The 22,122-nt window shown below is 33.6% G+C and overlaps 2 protein-coding genes across 2 annotated transcripts; one reads left to right on the top strand and one right to left on the bottom strand.

The window, feature by feature from the left end:
• Window positions 1-3,430: 3,430 nt before the first annotated feature.
• Window positions 3,431-12,262, bottom strand: LOC102801125 (transmembrane protein 127-like). The gene is made up of 3 exons (XM_085504418.1): window positions 11,826-12,262; window positions 8,295-8,465; window positions 3,431-7,289 (listed from the first exon to the last, which is right to left on the bottom strand). Exons 1-3 carry the CDS (start codon window positions 12,088-12,090, stop codon window positions 6,988-6,990), a joined length of 738 nt encoding a protein of 245 aa, XP_085360544.1. The 5' UTR covers window positions 12,091-12,262; the 3' UTR covers window positions 3,431-6,987.
• A 431-nt stretch (window positions 12,263-12,693) lies between these two features.
• Window positions 12,694-22,096, top strand: LOC100366300 (ras-related protein Rab-28-like). Its single transcript, XM_002733868.4, has 7 exons — window positions 12,694-12,830; window positions 15,104-15,200; window positions 16,713-16,801; window positions 18,051-18,180; window positions 18,565-18,668; window positions 18,796-18,873; window positions 19,200-22,096. Exons 1-7 carry the CDS (start codon window positions 12,756-12,758, stop codon window positions 19,296-19,298), a joined length of 672 nt encoding a protein of 223 aa, XP_002733914.1. The 5' UTR covers window positions 12,694-12,755; the 3' UTR covers window positions 19,299-22,096.
• Window positions 22,097-22,122: the final 26 nt, after the last annotated feature.

The following is a 22,122-nucleotide window of genomic DNA, read 5'->3' as shown; positions in this document are numbered from 1 at the left end:
GATGCAAGTAATATCTCATTATGTAGTCTAGCATCTATAGTATCCCAGTAAAAATATCTTACTCCACTTAATGCCTAGGTATGATGCTAGTAATATCTCATTATGTAGTCTAGCATCTATAGTATCCCACTAACAATATCTTACTCCACTTAATGCCTAGGTATGATGCTAGTAATATCTCATTATGTAGTCTAGCATCTAGAATATCCCACTAACAATTCCTTACTCCACTAAATGCCTAGGTATGATGCTAGTAATATCTCATTATGTAGTCTAGCATCTAGAATATCCCACTAACAATTCCTTACTCCACTAAATGCCTAGGTATGATGCTAGTAATATCTCATTATGCAGCCTAACATCAATAGTATTCCACTAACAATTCCTTATTCCACTAAATGCCTAGGTATGATGCTAGTAATATCTCATTATGCAGCCTAGCATCTATAATATTCCACTAACAATTCCTTACTCCACTAAATGCCTAGGTATGATGCTAAAAATATCTCATTATGCAGCCTAGCATCTATAGTATTCCACTAACAGTTCTTTACTTCACTAAATGCCTAGGTATGATGCTGGTAATATTTCATATGTAGTCTAGCATCTATAGTATTCCACTAACAATATCTTACTCCACTAAATACCTAGGTATGATGCTAGTAATATCTCATTATGCAGCCTAGCATCTATAGTATTCCACTAACAATTCCTTACTCCACTAAATGCCTAGGTATGATGCTGGTAATATCTCATATGTAGTCTAGCATCTATAGTATTCCACTAACAATATCTTACTCCACTAAATGCCTAGGCATGATGTAAGTAATATCTCATTATGTAGTCTAGCATCTATAGTATCCCACTAAAAATATCTTACTCCACTTAATGCCTAGGTATGATGCTAGTAATATATCATTATGTTGTCTAGCATCTATAGTATCCCACTAACAATATCTTACTCCACTTAATGCCTAGGTATGATGCTAGTAATATCTCATTATGTAGTCTAGCATCTAGAATATCCCACTAACAATTCCTTACTCCACTAAATGCCTAGGTATGATGCTAGTAATATCTCATTATGTAGTCTAGCATCTAGAATATCCCACTAACAATTCCTTACTCCACTAAATGCCTAGGTATGATGCTAGTAATATATCATTATGTAGTCTAGCATCTATAGTATCCCACTAACAATATCTTACTCCACTTAATGCCTAGGTATGATGCTAGTAATATCTCATTATGTAGTCTAGCATCTAGAATATCCCACTAACAATTACTTACTCCACTAAATGCCTATGCATGATGCTAGTAATATCTCATTATGCAGCCTAGCATCTATAGTATTCCACTAACAGTTCTTTACTTCACTAAATGCCTAGGTATGATGCTGGTAATATTTCATATGTAGTCTAGCATCTATAGTATTCCACTAACAATATCTTACTCCACTAAATGCCTAGGCATGATGCAAGTAATATCTCATTATGTAGTCTAGCATCTATAGTATCCCAGTAAAAATATCTTACTCCACTTAATGCCTAGGTATGATGCTAGTAATATCTCATTATGTAGTCTAGCATCTATAGTATCCCACTAACAATATCTTACTCCACTTAATGCCTAGGTATGATGCTAGTAATATCTCATTATGTAGTCTAGCATCTAGAATATCCCACTAACAATTCCTTACTCCACTAAATGCCTAGGTATGATGCTAGTAATATCTCATTATGTAGTCTAGCATCTAGAATATCCCACTAACAATTCCTTACTCCACTAAATGCCTAGGTATGATGCTAGTAATATATCATTATGTAGTCTAGCATCTATAGTATCCCACTAACAATATCTTACTCCACTTAATGCCTAGGTATGATGCTAGTAATATCTCATTATGTAGTCTAGCATCTAGAATATCCCACTAACAATTACTTACTCCACTAAATGCCTATGCATGATGCTAGTAATATCTCATTATGCAGCCTAGCATCTATAGTATTCCACTAACAGTTCTTTACTTCACTAAATGCCTAGGTATGATGCTGGTAATATTTCATATGTAGTCTAGCATCTATAGTATTCCACTAACAATATCTTACTCCACTAAATGCCTAGGCATGATGCAAGTAATATCTCATTATGTAGTCTAGCATCTATAGTATCCCAGTAAAAATATCTTACTCCACTTAATGCCTAGGTATGATGCTAGTAATATCTCATTATGTAGTCTAGCATCTATAGTATCCCACTAACAATATCTTACTCCACTTAATGCCTAGGTATGATGCTAGTAATATCTCATTATGTAGTCTAGCATCTAGAATATCCCACTAACAATTCCTTACTCCACTAAATGCCTAGGTATGATGCTAGTAATATCTCATTATGTAGTCTAGCATCTATAGTATCCCACTAACAGTGGCTTACTCCACTTAATGCCTAGGTATGATGCTAGTAATATCTCATTATGTAGCCTAGAATCTAGGTGGTATTCCACTCACTCATCTAATGTCTAGGTGGAGTTCTGTATACAAATGGAACACTGCATAGATTATATGCTAGGTTCATCGTGCAAGTATGTTTTTGACTTGTGTGCAAAGCACACAATGGTAGTCTTATATTAAAGTAGTAGTATTAATTGCCTAATTTTGGTAAAGATTAGTCGATTTTCGGCTTTTCCACTGAAATCTCAAGTACTATTCATCACATTTCAATGAAATTTGGTACATAATTGTCATTGGACAATGCACAGACCTGATAGGTTTTAGGTTAATATCTAATTTTTTTTTGAATTTTTATAATGTGGATTACATTGTGCATCTCAAATAGCAGACAAATATTAGTTGCCAAGCTTCTTGTTTGAAAGACCAATCTTAAATTTTGAATTACGGGACATGGTAGTTCCTTTTAAGCTTTCTTTGATTTACTCTTGTTTGTGAAGCACATGATGGGAGTTGTTGCAGTTACCCTGACTATGTGTACAGTTGTATGTATGTAGGTATGTCTGTTGCACTCATACCTCAAGAACCACTCAATGAATGGAACTTTGTATATGTGGTCTGGGATTAGTTTGGGGTTGAAATCCGTTCATATCAATTACCTAATTTGCATAATTATTAGACAATTTTCAGCTCTGACGGTATATGTAATCAAATTGAATCCTTTTATTTTTGTTTTCAAGAATTATCAACTTCTATATTATGGATCAGTTTTTCAAAATTTTTCTTGATTATGATAATATTGGTAAAAGTACACAAGTCCTAGATTTCTTTTTTCCTGATGGTATGATAATTTGAATATTAAGAGGAGTTCCTCAATCTTGTTTATTATTTTATAGCGAAGTTTGCGGCAACTCGTGACAAGTCGCATGAAACAAGAACCAGAGCTCACAACAAAATGTATACTCCTTTCTATTGCCATGTGGATTAAAAAGATAAATTTTAATTTGAACCAAAAATATTTTAAAAAATCCATAATTTAAGTATATACATTCTGGAAAGAGAGAAAACAAATTCCATTTACATATAGAGCTGTCCCAAATGAACCTTAAAAAAAATGTACCGTATTTGCTCTAATAAACGCTTACAAAAATGCTATGTCAAAACTGTGAAAGGCCACAGTATGTTTTTTACAACTAGATTTTCAGAATAAGGATAGACTGGTTTACATAAATGTGAACACTATATAATCACTATAAATGTGTGATTTTCCATTCACTGTGAGACCTTGAGTTATGCGTGAATCGCGCATACCAAAATCTGCCGCAAAAATCAAATGATTTGATTTCAAGCTTGAATTTTTTTTTTTAATTTTATATAGTTCAATATCAAAATGCCAATCCTAATAGGGTAATATAGTGTTGATATACCCTTACTTAATTAATATTTACCATCATTAATATGATATGACCTTTGTTTGACCTATTTTTAAGTTTGATTTCATGGACAACACAAGATCTCACAGTAAACAGAAAATGGTCTACGCTTTGAAAGGTTACATTAAATAAGAGACAAACAGCAAATAAAAAGTAGGGTACTGAATCTTGTTTCCATGGATACAATAGTTGGTGTTTTCTCAATAATGTTAACCCTACTCTGGAGGCCATGTTGAATTTCAAAAATTGGTCAAAATACATATAATTGACGATCATAATTGATAAACTAATATTTTTAAATAGCCTATAACACAGAATAACAATGAGAACCTTCCTGTGTTGAAAGTATACTAGCCACGCAACCCTTAAATGCTAAAAAAACAATTTTAATTTTGCACGAGTCAGGAAAATGATGAAATTTCAGCAGTGAAAATTTCTGCAGGGTTCTACAACAGTGCCAGTGACTTTCGCCAAATTTTGCCTTAAATAAATGCAATAAAACCAACAAATCACGAAATTCCATCACAGTGAAAAATAAATGGTTTACAGTATTCACTTTTATGGGATGTCATTTAAATAGAACAAATACAGTATGTATTCACTATAATACATATTAATATACCTCATGTTTACTCTATTAGTAAGAACATGCAAGGTTTTTTAATAATCCAGCATACAATAAATGCAATTTTTGTTACACCAGTATTAGAACATATACGGTAATGTAAAAATAAAAAATATATAACGCAGGTAACAGAATGTAAACATATCATGTAGACTTTACCTCTATAGGAGACAAGCTTTCAAAAGTATACAATAATTCTTTGGCACATGTTGCCAAACAGTTATGAGATCAAATGTTTAGGAGATCCTAATTTCATTATTTTGAACTTATTGACTGGACTTGCTAATGAAACGTTGAGTTTGATAATGATTTTACATGCATTCACAGAACTCATAATCCATATAAATAAAAGTAGTGTTAAACATAACCACATTTAACCCTGATCTGCCACCAAATGAGTTACATTGGGTGGCAAAAATAAACAGATCAAGAAAATAGCTATACCCCTATCAGTTTCCCTAGAGACAACAATACTCAAGGAAAACAATGCCAGCAGTGTTTGTTTTGACTTGAACACTTTTGATATATACGGGTAAGTGACGGTTAAAAGCAATGTCATTATAAATAAATGAATAGCTGGCAATGTTCCTAGGAATATGAAACTTAAAACAGTTCCATGCTAGGAATAGTACAATGTTGCAAGGGAGACTGATAGAAAGATAACTGTTTTCTTGTTCAGTATATTTTTAGCACCCACTGTAACAGTACAGTATACTAGTAACTGCACAGCTAAATTAAAATAAACAGTGAGTCAGCCTCTAATTGGAAAACACACTTATACACATCCACATACATATACTTTGTTTGAATCGTATGGGACCCACATTCAATACACTGTGGTGCTAAAAGATAGAAACAGGGGGGAAACTAGTTTAAATTTAATTAATATGTGATTCAGACATTCTCCTAAAGTTACAAAGCATGCATTATCTGAAAGCTTTGATATGGGTGTGAATGGTGAAAAAAACAAAAAAACACTTTCTTTCCGGAGTGTTGTTTTTTTGTGTACAAGAAACCTTCATCTTGATTTTGTTATCTATTATAGGGTTTAGTTTTTTTCATTACAGCTTATCCAACAAATTGTATATGGCAGGGAGTTATTTGGCTAGACAAAAAAAGACAGATATATATATATATATACATGTACCAGTAGTCTTCAAGCCAACAGCATTACAAACTTCCCATGCAATTCACAGGTCAGTGTTAAAAACGGTGTTCTTAATAGTCAAAATAATCTAAAACGACAATAGCGAAATGACTATCAGGTAATCCCTTAGACAACCGTTGGTAAGACAAATGCAGTACTATATTCACTTATATCACAGATTTATCGTTTGGTATAGTAGCATGCTTGGAAACTTTTAGAAATTATCTGAATCAAAGGTCAATTTTCAACTTGTTTACCCTGTTGCTACTTTACGTTTCCAGCACTGTCAGTACAGACTACTATAGTCAGAAAATGAATTTGTTAACAATACAGCTCTCCAAATACATATGAGATTTACTGTAATATATACATACAAATTACTGTAAAATGACTAATTTTCACTGGGTTTAAATTTTACTGATTTACCATTTCAGGTATATTCAGTGGGTTTTCAATTCACAGTTTTCTATGCTCAATTTTACATATTCACTGGGTTTTAATTTAGCGCATTTTCCAGTCAGCGAAATAAGCAGTGAAACCCAGTGAATAATTAATCTTTTTACAGTATCAGAATATTAGCTATGACGCAGCGATGACCCAAACTGGACCACGCCACACCAACTTTAACTCCATAAAAACATTTTCTCTAGCAATAGTATCCTTGATCTTGTACTGATAAACTGTTCTGACCCTTTTGTGTGGAAATGAATGCCACTTGAAACAATTTCCTTAGTTCAAATTCCAAGGAGGTAAGGTAAGACAATACAATGTTTAATAGTAGTTATAGCAAAATATATTCTCCCACTACTGTAAAGTGAATGGTTGATTATTGGATAAATTGCAACATAATTTTGTCTCAATTAACCAGAATAGTTTGTGTATAACCGCATTTGGACATTTCTATTGCAAAGTGCAAAAATAACATATGAATAAAGTCTTTGTTAGTCAATGAATTATGAAAAGATCTTTTCTACTCAGTATTAAAATGAAGTTTTATATTTTTAAAAGAAGCTTGTGAGCCATATCAAAGTTTTCCCCAACACTGGAGTCAATGTGGAGCTACTTACAAGATTATTCCTGATTGGCTACCAAACCCTAACACCTTACATTCAGGCCAATCAGAGAGCAGCTTGTTTGTTGCCAATTTTGTTCCACGTATCAAATTCTGCCTGGTATATATGCTTTATCCCAGCTACAGCAGTAGCAGATAACACCATAAGTTCCAACTGTGAACTCTCAAGTACATATGTGTGGCAGGTTAAATTAAAGAAATCTACACTGCTGTCATTTTCGCTACCTTCATACAAGGCTTGATGAGGTAAGGGGTTGTCTTCAGGGAGTGTATGCAGGAGGTGGAGGGGGAGGTGGAGTAAACGAAGCAGGCAGGTTGACAAACTCATTTTCCCAATCATCAATGCCGTCATCTCCACTGTCATCGTACATAGGATACCTACGTAACATGTTAGTTGCCACAACGATAACAGACAATCCACCGGCTCCAGCGATTAAATAATATCCTATATCAAATTGTACTTTTACTAGACTACCTGTGCCCCGTTTGTTGGCATTTAGATGTTCATCTATCAAGTCTGATATCCAGTAGCAAAATAAATTGATTGCCGCACATAGTACAACTGTGGAGAAAGTTAAACAAAGTTGAGGTCATTTTAAGCAACTGTCTATACAGCGATCTCACTAGAATGACTTAGTCATGGCAATTTTTCTTGTTTTATATGATAATCTTTTTTTTTTTGCATCTTGACCCGACACTAAATTACTATGACTGGTCTATTCTATGGTGTACTCAATGCTCATAATTATTCATGATACCTGGTAAGCAGTGAAGTTATGAATCACTTTCAAAGGAGGGAATTGGGTGTATGCTTGTGCAAAGAATTTTACACATCATTGTCTTATGTGCTTCGGTATTGTGTTGAACAGGGCAGATCAAAAGCTGCCTTCTTTAATTGGCTGCCGTAGGTTACAATCACACTACTCATTAGCATAATAACCCACACAAAAATATGGTGCTGTCGCTAGAGGCACAACAGAATAGACCATTTATTCAGAATCAGAGATTTTACAAATTAATTCTCAAAGGGAGTTATCATATAAAACAAGAAATTGCCACGACTGGGCCAGTCTTAGATTTCACTAGGCCAACAAGAGTGCTGCTCACTCATTCATATTCATAAGCTAATGAATATTCAGGAACATGGTTACTGGAATTACAGCCTAAATAGCTACTACTGTAATTCTTCTATAAGTTGGCTGCTATGCAAAAGATTGATTTTATTTTCACATATAAATCATCATATCGTAATCATTAAAATTACACTATCATACCTACAGCTTCACTGGGGTTTGGGACTATTATTTAAATATTTCACATACCGGTACATAGAGAAGTGTGATAGTTCCAAGACCCATTTAAAGTGGGAAAATGATCTCAGAGTGAACTTTAATGGTAGAAACAAAATCTAAAACAATTTTTCCAAACTAGAGCTCGTATATTTATGTATTTTGAGCAAATATTATTGAAAATCAGTATATGAATATAGTAAATACTGTAACAAACATTGGCAAAACAGGATTACATGTACCAGAAAATTAGAGATGCACATATGAAAATGCCTTACCTGTGACAATATTCCCAATTCCATGCCGCCGAATTATTTTCAAAATTCTTTTTGAAGGACCAAATGTATCGAGTATAAAACCAAACAAGGAAGTGCCAATACCAACAAAACAAAATGCGATAACAACTCGCATTAACCCAGCAATCTTTTCCGTCACGCATAATTCCATATCTAGAAAAACAATGATCAGTAATGCGATTTACATTATGTGAAAACTCGAGATGTCTTCTCTGTGAATTTTTTTTTTTAAATTCTTAAGTGAGTAAGTTTGCTTATTATGGTTTGCTTCAACCATCCGTAATTCAACAATTCTACAAATATTATGAATATAATACAATGTTTTTCTTATCTCCAACATGTTTAGCTACTTTGAAATAGCATTATGAAATACTAATATTTATCGAAATGGTGCGTCTTTCATCTACTGTTTGCTATCCAATTGCAGATCTGGCGACAGAAATATGGTCATGCGTGTTCAGCATTGAATACGAAATGAATAAATGAATGAATGAAATTTTATTTCACCAAAAAAAAAATTAAAACAACATTAATTAATTTAAATGTAGAAATTGTATAAATATATAGAAATAAATAATGAATGCTACTGCAATATTTTTTTTTTGGTGGGGATTACAGATATAGTTCATCAGAACTAGTCAGGTCTGTAAACTTGGTATATATAATTTCATTGTTAATCAAATAAATCTTCAAATAAAGAATGAAAGAAAGAAAAATGATTGATAGGAGATTATTTTTCAGTGAAATATTACAGTTTGAATATACAGTGTCGCAGTAAACAAGAAGAGAGAAGACAGTTGTTGAAATAATATCTTTGCAAACTTTCTCAGTGAAAGAGCGCAGGCGTCTCAGACGTGATGTGATAAGTGGGAGCCACAAAACACTAAAGATAAGTCGCATGATTTGACCATTTTAGCTCAGGACCGAATATTAGTTCAAGACAGGTTGCAGTTGAATTTGAATGTATGCTTTGATCTTGATCTTGAATTTTTTGGATTTGTCGTCATGTTCTGCAGAACATGTTTTGGCATTTGGGGTTTGAGAGAGTTTGACTAGAACCATGGTTCCAAACGATTAATTGCTTGTTCTTAGTAAAGAAGTTTCTACTGAAAATACACTTTCGATTGGGCATTACCTTTTCCTTTCTATCGATGACGACATGTTTTAAACAATCACCATTCACTCAGACTAATTCATATTTGAAATTGGCCACTGGTTGTGACATAATTTGATGTAAACGGCATTAGCATTGGCAACTGGCAAAGCACTATCGAAAACCCAGTTATGTTATGGTACACTAGTACATCATAGAAAATGAGACCCTTTCGTTTACAGAAAATAGAAACAAATTCTTTGATGGAGCATGATAGAACTAGTTGTGTACCCTCATTGGTAAGCTGAGACTGAGACACACTAATTTTCAATGGTTGAAAAAATGCTGAAATAAGTCTACAAAAAGTCGGCATGTGGTGATTTGCAGGGCCTGAACCCAAATGTCAGCGAGAACCCATTTTCAAGAAAAATTTTATAAAATGGCCTTTGTGTCTAGAAGAAATTTTTAATTTTTGGAAGGGCACAAAGGCAAACTGCCTTTAATGCCTTCGTAAAGTTCAAGCTCTGAATTTGTTATCCATTATGATCAAAAGAATACCTTTTTATTACATCACCATTAAAAAAACTGTAAATTATCAGATTAGACTTTCTGTAAACTGAACGGTCAAAAAGTGTAGTTTTGCAACTCTCCCTTTAAACCACACCCTTCTACGTCACTAGAATAAGCCCACTGACCCGGCACAACCTGAAAACCAGACCAATCAAATACTATGGCATGCATCTACAAATATCAGTTGTTCAAGAGAGTCCTCAGATTAAGAATGAATGCTTACACTCAGCTGTTTGGTGAATTTAATTGGTTGTGTTTGCAGGTCTGACTGGACAGTGAACACATTTAAGTGACATAGGAGGGCGTGGTGTGCTCATTTTTTTTGTGGTGTTGACTTTTCATTTGAAAAGTTTGATGACAGCTAGTGATTCATCGATTTCTAGACGATCCGACCCTGGTCGGTTGCGGCCCTGGTAAAAAAAGGACGTTCCGGTTCTGGTTTGGACGTTCCGGCCCCAAAACAGTTTTGTCGATCCGGCCCTGGTATAAATTATATTCGATACGTGTTCATGTCTAATGTTAATATATTAAATACACGAATGTTTGACTATTTTGTTTAACAACTTATTTTTCGTCTTTTGCAGGGAATTTTTTACGATTTAACACAGTGTTTGACAGTGCAACAGATGTATGTTCATTTATTCGCCGCCGCCTGCGTGAACCGCAGACATTAGTATACACATCTAATACAATCTGTTTTTGTCAGGGTTCGAATGCACATTCGTGGTTTGTTGCGTAATGGACGTTAATACATGAAATGCACAACGAATGTACGACTATCTTATTCACAACTTATTTTCCGTCTTTTGTAGCACTTGACAAAGTTTATGGAAAGAATGTAGCCATTTAGCACAATGCAAGAGCCGTACACATCTTCCGTTCGGGCATGGTGGAAAAGTACACACAATCATTGAAATGGTAATGAGGAGTGTAGCAAACAGGTCACTTGACTCCAGCGACAACTTGTCAAAGCACAGACAAATATTTAAATAATAATTCCCTATGGAAACACATTCAAACGAACAACAAAAATGCGGACCCTGAGCGGAACTGAAATGTATTGCTCAACAACCAGAAGCACAACATGCAAAGAAACAGTTAATTTGTTTATTTACTGATAGACCAAAATTTTGTCTGCCTACATAAACTGCTACATAAACCTTCCTCTGTTGATTAACGTTCTTAATTCATGACGTGACAAACCACAAATGTGTATTCGAACCCTGACTAAAACGGATTGTATTAGATATGTATTCAAGTTATCTGTCTGCGGGCCACACATGTCCACGTGCCCAGTGTAAAGCACATCCTGCCATACACTGTTTAGTACAAAGGCGGCGACAAGTAAATGAAAAACATCTGTTGCATTGTGTAAAATATGGTGTTAAACCGTGAAAATTCCCTGCAAAAGACGAAAAATAAGTTGTTAAACAAGATAGTCAATCATTCGTTGTGTATTTAATATATTAACATTAGATATGAACACGTATCAAATATAATTTATACCAGGGCCGGATCGACCAAACTGTTTTGGGGCCGGAACGTCCAAACCAGGGCCGGATCGTCTTTTTTTTTACCAGGGTCGCAACCGACCAGGGCCGGATCGTCCTGATACCGATTCATCTGGCTAAGCAGTTGCACAGAGGGTGTGACTTAACAGTTTAGTGGTTTCTGCAATACAAAACAGTGTGTGTTCACCTCAGGTTAGTGAGTCACCCCTTAAAGAAATAGACGTATGTTGTTTATATTTGTTTACAATGTTGCCTTTACGCAGATGACTAGTAAACCAGTGCTAACCAGCGAGTAATAATATATATATATACATAATGTTTCATGAAGCTAAAACTCACCTATGTTGTGTTCGGAATTCTGATCAAAAAACATATAAACTCCAATATATTCATAATCACATTTGCCACCATGTAAATAAAACCACCGTGGTTCGGCTAACGCTGTAGCCAATGTAGCAATAACAATCATGCCGAGAATAGCTGCCGCGATGTTTCTCTCTCTTTGTTTGGGTCGTATTCTACGAGCCCCAGCTGTTGCTGGCGATAGTGAAACCGACGGCGCAGATGACCGAAGTCTACCATATCGTGGAAGCCGGGGCGGCATACTTTTGCTGTATAAATACTTCCAATGTCTTTTAAACGTACCTTTAACAACCACAGAACACTACCACCAGTGTGTGTGACTGATACAGTCACTTAAACGGGCGATATAGACATAAATTCGCCAGTAAACGACAACAACAAATGGACGACAAACGGGGGAAGTTCCTCTAAAGCATGGTGACGTCACAGGATTACCCGAATATGACCTCGGTGTATTTTATGGAGTCTCCTTTGCGAGAAAACGCTTGATCCCCTCATTTTTTAAAATTTATTTACGCTACTCTCAGTCTATTTTACTTAATGTTTTACATTATTGTACCCGAGTTTATGATTTTTGCTGACTTTTCTCAGTTAATGAAAGGTCGAGCCCCAAAGTTCAAAGTTCATTTTCTCAGCCATATCGCCAAGAAATTACGACAATGCTACATATCCCAATAACTAAAAGCGCATTTGTAATTTATATAACTGTTTTTAGAGAGAATACAGTGCATTGAAGCTAACGAAATCGTAAAACGTTGGATGAATCAAATTTTATGTGGGGGCGCTATATGTTGACGTCACGCTGGACAACCATAAACATTCAGCCATCTTTATAAGCCGAAGAATAGTTTCGCCGAGGAAATAAGGGGTCGTTATTTGGTGCCATACTTCTACGAGAAGACAAAAATGTCAGATTCTGAAGATGAAAGCCCAGATCGCCAGTTGAAAATAGTCATAATGGGTGATGGTGCATCAGGAAAGGTACGTGTAAATCAATTTTGTCTAAGTTTAATATGACAGAGAAGCCCGAAATCATTATTTATTTCGGTAACAGTAAACAAGACGTGAAGCTGTAGGATGAACTGTACTACGGTATTACTACACAGACTGAAGTCCCCTGGCTCATCGACGCACTTTTCTCTTCAACAACAATTGTTGTTTATACAGTACAGTGCAGTAGTAGAATTACATTTTCCAAGTACTACTGGCTGCCAAAGTCAGTATGGAATTATGCATATTATTAAACCATCATTTAATCCTAGGTTGTTATTAGTATTACATACAAATTGGATATATGATATTACTGTTATGATAGTACTGCTAATTTATTTGTAATTAGTAAACCCGTGATTAGATTACATCATTAATAGCTAATGTAAATCACACAAGTGCTTGGTGACCATATGATTTTAAGGTTTCATTGAAACACATAAAATTCCCCAGGTGGAATAGGTGATTTTCTGGCACTTCACTACAAATTTTTTTTTTAATTTTTTTTTAGTTCAATGTTGATTATTGATTATTCAAAGAGGTATAGGTCACTGACACACCATTTCTTCATCAAAATTGACCATCATCAAATGTGTATAGTGCATTATTAGGCTTGGAAATAACTCAAAAAAAGTGTTGGTTGAATCTCATGCAGCGTTTTGATGCTACTACAGCGCCATGACCTTTGTTTGTCTCGTTTTTATGCTCAATTTCACACATAATACAAGATCTCTGATAGTGAACAGAAAATGGTCTTTAAAATAGTTACGTAATAAACTAACACATCATTGTTATATTAATTATAATAGTTACAAGAGAGAAAGAAAAACACTATGAAGTACCTCGGTAAATGTGTAGCAAAATTATTTCTAACAAGTTTAGCCAGTTCAATATGCATACTAATATTTTGTTAATTATTACAAATATATTAACATTTTACCATTTTGTCATGCATTTTTCATATAGTGAATTTTTTTGTAGAAAGGTGTCATGGTCATTAAAGTTTGTTCATCAGTGCAGAGGTACTATACCCACTGATGTTTCTTTCTTTGAAAATTGAATGTTAATAATTTTTGAAATTATGGTTATTTAAACGAAATCACAGAGAAAATGATTCTCAGGGTTTGTTAACCTTACACATTCAAACATGCTCGAGTTCATTTAACCAGTTGAAATGTGCTGGATTAATTACATGTCATTGTCATTTATGTATCAAACATCAAAGGTACACAAAGAGGTAGAAGCCTACTCATAAATTTAAAAATGTAATAAAATGTACTCCAAGGTAATATAAGTTGGGAGTCACCAGCCTTTTTTTCGAGAAATTAATGATTGTATTTTAGTGGAAAGTCACCATTTTGACTCTATTATAACACTTTTACCACATGTTCCTATGGTGACATAGGCTGACAAAATCATATATTGTTAATGATGGAGTACTTTTTGTTTTTCTGAATTATTTAAAAAATCTGGGTTTTAAAAAGTGTCAAAAAATGCAATTTTTCTTTAACATTGTGTTCTATAGAATTGTTCTAAAATGGCAATTTTCAAGAAATATTAAGACACGTTTCTCAAAAAGCATAATTGTAAAACACAAAATAATGCTATTTCATTGTACCATGGAATATTAGCTTCCTGATTGTACATAATAAACGATTGAACATTGTCATGTGATTTATGACCAATTTTGTAAAAAAATTATGAGTAGGCTTCTACCTTAAATAGTAACTTTATTCTTATGACCAAGTGATTTTTTTATGTTGATTATTTTGGTTTGCTGAATATTTTCCTGTTTACTGCTCTATGAAGATGAGTGTTAGACTGTATCTAATAAGTATTGGGTGACAGGTGAAACAGTATTCAATACAAATTTAGCTGGTGTACAAGTGATCATAAAATAAATGTGATTAATGTACTGATATTTTCTATAATTATACTAAAAATATCATTCAACTGTTGCTGATTTGATGCTTACATTGAATGATAATTTTGGTTTCAAATACCCCAGGAAAAGACATGGGTTTATTGTGTTTAAACGATTATACGTCTCTCTACTATTTTTTTGCAGATATTTTTCTTTGGAATAAAGGCCATTGCCTTGGATTTCAAAAACATAGGTGCCTTTCATAATACCAACATTTTCATTTGTACAAGGTTGTTTTATCGGTAATAGTTTTTGCATTGAAATTTAAAGTGCTTGGATTCAGAATACTGACAATCAAGCCATTTTTTCTGAGCAGAGATGTACTCTTCTTTCTTTTCAGACATCACTGGCAACTAGATATTCACAAGAACAGTTTGGTAGGCAATATAAACAGACAGTCGGTCTAGACTTTTTTCTTAAAAGATTAATTTTACCAGGTAAGTAATCAAAGCTGTCTGTATTGCTTTTTTACAGCAGTTTTTGGATTATAACACGATCTAAATCCTACTTTAAGCCAATTAACTCTTTTCTGTGCTTAGTGCTAAGCTCCTTTGTTAAGTACAACAGCAAATATTCTGATGGTGTCCAGAGAAGGAACAGCCAAAACAGCTTGACGAGGAACATGTAAAAACTCAATCGATTATTTACATGTAATATTAGGTTTTGAGGGCTGCTGAGTCCAAAACGTACTCTAAATGATCCAAAAAGCATATGTTAGAGACATACCTGTTGATTGACCAGTACATTTATTCTATTGATTTTAATAGCTCTTGAACTGGTTGATAACAAACATGCACAGAATGGACAAAACATGTATGTTTCATACGGATAAAAAAAAAAGTCATAGGCAAACATTTTCATATGAGTGTCTATTATATTTATTATTATAAAATATTATAAGTATTTGATGGTATGAATTTGTGCGAACTGTGGGAAACATTTATAATGATTTTTAGCAATTTGCCCATATATTTCACTTGTTACTCAAGTAAAGCTGAGTGGGAATGATCTCAGAGTGAAACTGTAATGTAATTATGTAGACTGATATCAGTTACGCATTAAACTGTCTTGATGCTTTGATCTTGGATAATTTAATTGTATCACTTACAGATATCTTAGCACATAGTGTATGTTGATTCACAAGTAAAAAAGGTGGATGCTTTATTTCTGTTCCTGTGATTTTGTTGATTGATGTTATTGTTAGGGTTCAAAACTGAAATTGTACCATTTTGTAATACTACTGTAAAATACTTTATTTTTGCTGAAGAGATGATTCAGTGAAAATAAAATCCAGCAAATATACCTTTTTTTTACTTTATTTTACATTTTACTCATCAAAAATCAATGAAAATAAACTCCATACAAAACACCCCAAAAATTGATTCTGGCTAAAATCATATTTTTTAGAGGGTCTATGCTAAAATAAAGTATTTTTCAGAAATTATAATTTAGGCCAGACTTTTTTTATTCCTTGTTTTGCGAGTTTTTATAAGGCAATTTTTTTGAGGAGGGCGGAAATAAAAATAAAATTAATTCTTTTTTTCCATGAGATTTGTGTGATTCTCAAAGAATTGTAAGTGAGATCATAGATCAGAGAGAAGAAATGAAATAACATTTTATTTCATGTATGATCTTGTTTCTCATCTGCGCGAGACTTCAGTACTTTGATTATGATACTCCCACGAAAATGCAACTTGGATTTATTAAGCAGGCGGGCGGTAAAAAAATGAAGATAAAAATAGCATTTTTTGCGCTTACATGCTGGCGGGCGCGAGAAATTACGCTGAAATAAAATTTTATTTTTATTTCATTTTTATTTCATTCGACAGGTTCGCGAAACAAGGGATAATAAAAGTCTGGCCTTGAAAGTTAATGTGCATCCTGTGCGAGGTACACCCAATTTGCCATGCCATGTTGATTAGTTTTTTTTTCTTTATTAATTACTACAGGTAATGTGCATGTAACACTCCAAGTATGGGACATTGGTGGTCAAACACTGGGTGGAAAAATGCTTGATAAATACATATATGGAGCACATGTAAGTTTATGTCTACAACGATATTCTATATATGTTGTAGTCTGTGTGAATAAAGGAAAGGTTATTTGCAAGGGAAGTGGTATAAATGTAATATACATGTATTTCTAATAGGTGATTTTCCGTACAATTGCGAGATCTCGCGAGATGCATGAAAGTCGCGTGTCGAACGTCTGCCGCAAAAATCGAACGATTTGATTTTGAACTCGAATTTCTTTATTTCGTAGCTCACATCGACCGGCCGATCTTCGACAGAGGAATAGTGCTTCCGAATACCCTTACTTAATCGAAATTGTCTGTTATCAAATGTGGACAGCACATAATTAAGCATGGAAATGTACCCCAAAATACTTTCGCGTTTGTCGAATCCCACGCGATGTTTGACGCCACTACGACGCTATGACCTTTGTTTGTCCTGTTTTTACGTTCGATTTCACGCATAACGCGTGATTCTCACAGTGAACGGAAAATGATCTATTATAGTGACTGTCATTAGTAACATGTTACCGAGGTAATACTGTTAGGATTAGTAATCAAGTGTATCTAAATATATATATGAAAACAACTTGGTTTTTTTCAATAAAAATTATAACTCTTAGCATAATGTTATTATGATGTACCAATCTGATGTAGATTGTAGGCTCCAATTTTTTTTTTTAAATATTTATGTTTTATGTGTTGTTAATTTTGTTTATTTATGACTATTTTTTGTTTGTTTACTCGCTGTTATTAAGTTTTTTTATATTGTATCCCGCTCTCCTTAACTACTGTGACTGAGATGCAATATACAAGTATTATATTATAAGTAACACCAAAAACATATTCATAAACTAACAAAAATACCATTAGAAAAAATATATATAATATTGTATGATGTAAACTCATAATATACTTTTTTTGTACCAGTATCCATCTTAAATTAAACTGATGACTTTTTTGTTTTTTTTTGCTTTTTTGAACATTTCTGATTCTGGTCTGCATATAATAATTTGGTTTATATTTCCTGTATTATCCAAATAATGACATTTTGGAAATAATATTTGTGTTTCCTTTTTTGTCCAAATAAGGACATTTTGGAAATGCCATTTTTACAGACACCTGTTTCTTGTGATGTTTTCAGCGTATGAATCTATATGCTACAACTGTATGTAATTAGTATGTAATGGTAATGATATAGACAATTCATTATATGTTAATCACATATTCTTGTACATACCAGATTGTGATCACAAATTGACTTTATTTTTTCCAGGGTATATTACTAGTGTATGATATCAGCAATTACAATAGTTTTGAAAATCTAGAAGACTGGTATGCAATAGTAAAAAAAGTTTTTACAGATCAAGAAAAATTGCCCCATGTGGCTTTAGTTGCCAATAAAAGTAAGTTTTCCCTGTGGTGTTGTAAATTATATGTGAAGTTAGAGGAACGAAGCAAAACAGAAATGAATGTCAGTTGTTTATTTCACTGGTATCCTGGCAACACTTACTGCCTGTTCTATACTATGTAACAGTGAAGTGCTTTTAGTCTCTGCAATTTTTAGGTTGTATGGGTTTCTGTTGGAGATGCACTTCCAATAGAGTAAATACAGTATTAAACCAGTTGTTGCAGACAAAGTATCCTTTCTCAATCATGAATGGTAGATTTGAATAGAGTTAGAAATTGTAGAAATGGAAATCTGATATTGTTGATAAACTAATCACAAAATTATTGTTTCATTTCATACACTGCTTTAACTTTTTGTTTTCAAATGCATTTTGTTACAGTGGATTTAGAACATATGAAGACAGTCAAACATGAAAAACATCTAAAGTTTGTACAGGAAAATGGAATGTCCAGCCATTTTGTGTCGGCAAAGACCGGTGATTCTGTAAGCTCTAATTTTGTAAAATAAATAAGCTCTGCACTCTCCTATTTGTACAAGCACAGGGATTCTTATTAACGCCTGTGATAATACATTGAATAATTCTGATGTTTTACCATTTTATTTATTTCAGATAAATTTATGTTTTCAACGAATAGCTGCTGAAATATGTGGAATCAAGTTAACAAAACCAGAGTTAGAACAGACAACGGTAAGATATTTACAGATACAAATTGTAATTTACAAGAAACAAATACTTTTATTGATTTCACTACCCTGCAACAGTAGTTAACCTAGTTTTCAATAGGGAATTAAGTTCATTTGGTCCAAATTTAACTAAATAATTACATTAAAACTTTTCAAGATAAAACTTTGGTCAGAATTATTTTGTTGTTTAGAGGTGTTGTAGAGGTCACTGACACTATTGGATGTGTAATTCATTTCATTCACTTTACATCTGTGTAATGAATAAGATTGTACTGATACTATTGTTTGTTACAATAGTTGTATGATAATACTCAATTTGTTGTCTTTCAGAGAGTTGTGAAGGCTGATATTGTACAGTATAGTAACACAGAACCATCAAGTCGAGCTTCACAAACACAGACAAGAAGTTCAATGTGTAATTTACAATAAGAAATATGTTGCCTGACTGTGTCACAGTGATGCCCTGATATACCTGTAACAGTGATATATGTATCTGTGGTACCCTGATATATATAAACAACCATGATGAACTGTGTCAGTGATGCCCTGATATGCCTGCAACAGTGATGACTGTCAGTGATGCCCTGATATGCCTGCAACAGTGATGACTGTGTCACAGTGATGCCCTGATATGCCTGCAACAGTGATGCATCTGCGGTACCCTGATATATATAGACAACCATGATGACTGTGTCAGTGATGCCCTGATATGCCTGCAACAGTGATGACTGTGTCACAGTGATGCCCTGATATGCCTGCAACAGTGATGACTGTATCTGTGGTACCCTGATATATATAGACAACCATGATGAACTGTGTCAAGGGTGCCAAGATATTCCTCAACTCAGTGCTAAGATATTTAACTGTAGTGACTTTTGCCATGGGCCACTGTACTTTTTTTTAACAATGGTAGTTGGACAACAATTTTGATGTCCGGATGACTTGAAATTTTGCATAACAAAGTACCGGTAGTATGAATGAGAATCATTTCTGCACACAAGATGGCAGAAAAAGTCAATGACAATTAATTCACACAGCTCAAGTAAAGCTTTTACAAGCATTTATTAGTGGCTCATGTGCAGGTAAAAGTGCTTGTCCATGTTACAGATAAATATGACTTGAGTATGGGCATTATAGTGAAGGAGTTCGCCTCACTACAACTCTTGGTCTGTCAGTCGTATTTAAACAAAAATAATTTTCCTATTGTTATTTGTTTATACAGATTTATCTTAGGAAATCAAATGTTGTTGACCTCTTTAACAAACATCCATTGTGCATGAAATTGAATGCATAATGGTTGAGTGTTTTTTGAGAAAAAATCACTGATCTTTCATGAATATTCATTCATATTTTGAGAAAACAGAGGATTGACATGTATATTACAGTGCCCAGGGTGATAGTCTTGTTTGTAACTAGCAATCCACATTTATATCATGGATGTTTTAAATGAGTTCATTTTCTTTTTCACTAAAATGGAAGTAATTTGAAGGATATAGTTTCACTGTGACACTATTAGTCAAGACATTAATTTATTGGCAACTGATGCGCGTGATATCATCTAACAGGAAACATGTTGGATAGACTCTACATTTACGTCCACCAATTTCCTTTTTTATTGAATATATATGTACATAAGATTTACCTTATCGAAAAGTAATGAAACCAATATTGTAAACGAGATTGTGAAATGTGTATTTCCTAGGTGGGCTTCCATCAGTATGGATTATCTATTCACAAGGATACTAGAAGAAGAGTACTCTTATCTTGATGAAGATAATGCTTTGGTAATGTCTAGCATTCTCCCAGACATATTTCAATGTTCAAGATCTGATGAAGGTAGTTGTATTTTGTACCTTGAATATGTGTGTATATTGACGGCGTACATTGAATATTGGAATTTAAAGTTGTACTCTGAGAATCAGTTCTAAATCTTTATTGGGATTTATGAGACTACTATGTGAAGTATTTGATTTTATGAATGTATATTCGTATGGATCAACAAACAGGGTTTTGTTTATACAGTAATTCTGAACAAAGGTAGGTCCTGAAACCCCAATAAAGCAATAGAAATGATCTGAGAGTACAACATTAATACATTTATATATATATATATACAGTATATATAAAGATTTCTGTATAATTCTATAGAAGTCCCAATTTCATGAATGTAGTCAGAGTTTCCCCTAAATCATCTTTTCTGTTTTCCCCTCCACCAATAAGTTTTGGTTATTGTTACGAACACAATGTGATTTAGTTTAATGTTACAATCATTTGGCTGAAAGCAACTCAAATCATGATTTCATAACCCTGGAACATTTAAAAACATTGAATCAACACAAGATCACTTGAGTCATGTTTTTTTTTTTTGTTTCTGCTCAGTTTAGATACATAGTTGGGCAATTGGTGTAAAACGCACCGTTGAAGTGCATTTCCAAAGCTGACAGTGTAAGCCAAAAACATCTTGGGTGTGACCAAACAACGATACACAGTATTATTTGTAGGCTGGCTCAGCCGTGGCAATTTTATAAGTTTTTTTTTTCATTTCAAATCTTGGTTTGTCATGATAATTTCATGTCAACATGAGACAAAATTGCCACGACTGAGCTAATCTATATTATTTGGTCCCCTGTCTGAAATACTTAATCCAAGAATCATATACTCTTTCAGGAATTACTTTGTCCAATGCATTTACAAAGTTTGGCTTTCCTTCATTTGGTTGAGCTTGTTTGCCTCTAGTATTGTTATAAGTTTATGAATGAGACATGTTGTCAGATCGCATCGTCTCCCTGCCATCACAAAGTATGGCTGAACAGTGACAGTACAAAACTATATGTTGTGAATATAAAAGTGTATAGTTTTTTATCATAATATTATGATACAAATGTTGTGAAACATTGTAAAAGCTATTTATTATTAACTATTTCTGTATTTTCAATTTATTATCTCTTAAATTGTAATGACTGAGCTATCATTAAAACAGATTTTATTTGTGAACTTTTAATATCCAGCTCCGATTGTGTAACTTTACTGGACAGAGGATTTATTCCCTTGTGATCAAATTGAGGACGCATCAACAGCTTGGTGTATATTGTTCGTCAGTGGATCGTACCTCAGATTTGTAAAATAGAATGAACTTTAAAAGGCCAGACATGTAATCATATAGATCCACAGTAAACCAACCAGTACATTATTTTCATGTGCATAGTAAAATAAAAATACTCAAATTAGCCATGTTTCAAAGTTTGAAATTGGA

This window comes from Saccoglossus kowalevskii, chromosome 10 (assembly GCF_978046115.1).
Source record: "Saccoglossus kowalevskii chromosome 10, keSacKowa6.1, whole genome shotgun sequence".
In the NCBI taxonomy this organism is placed as follows: Eukaryota; Metazoa; Hemichordata; class Enteropneusta; family Harrimaniidae; genus Saccoglossus; species Saccoglossus kowalevskii.
Note: the sequence above shows the minus strand (reverse complement) of the source record. Positions and strands in the feature narration are given on the sequence as shown.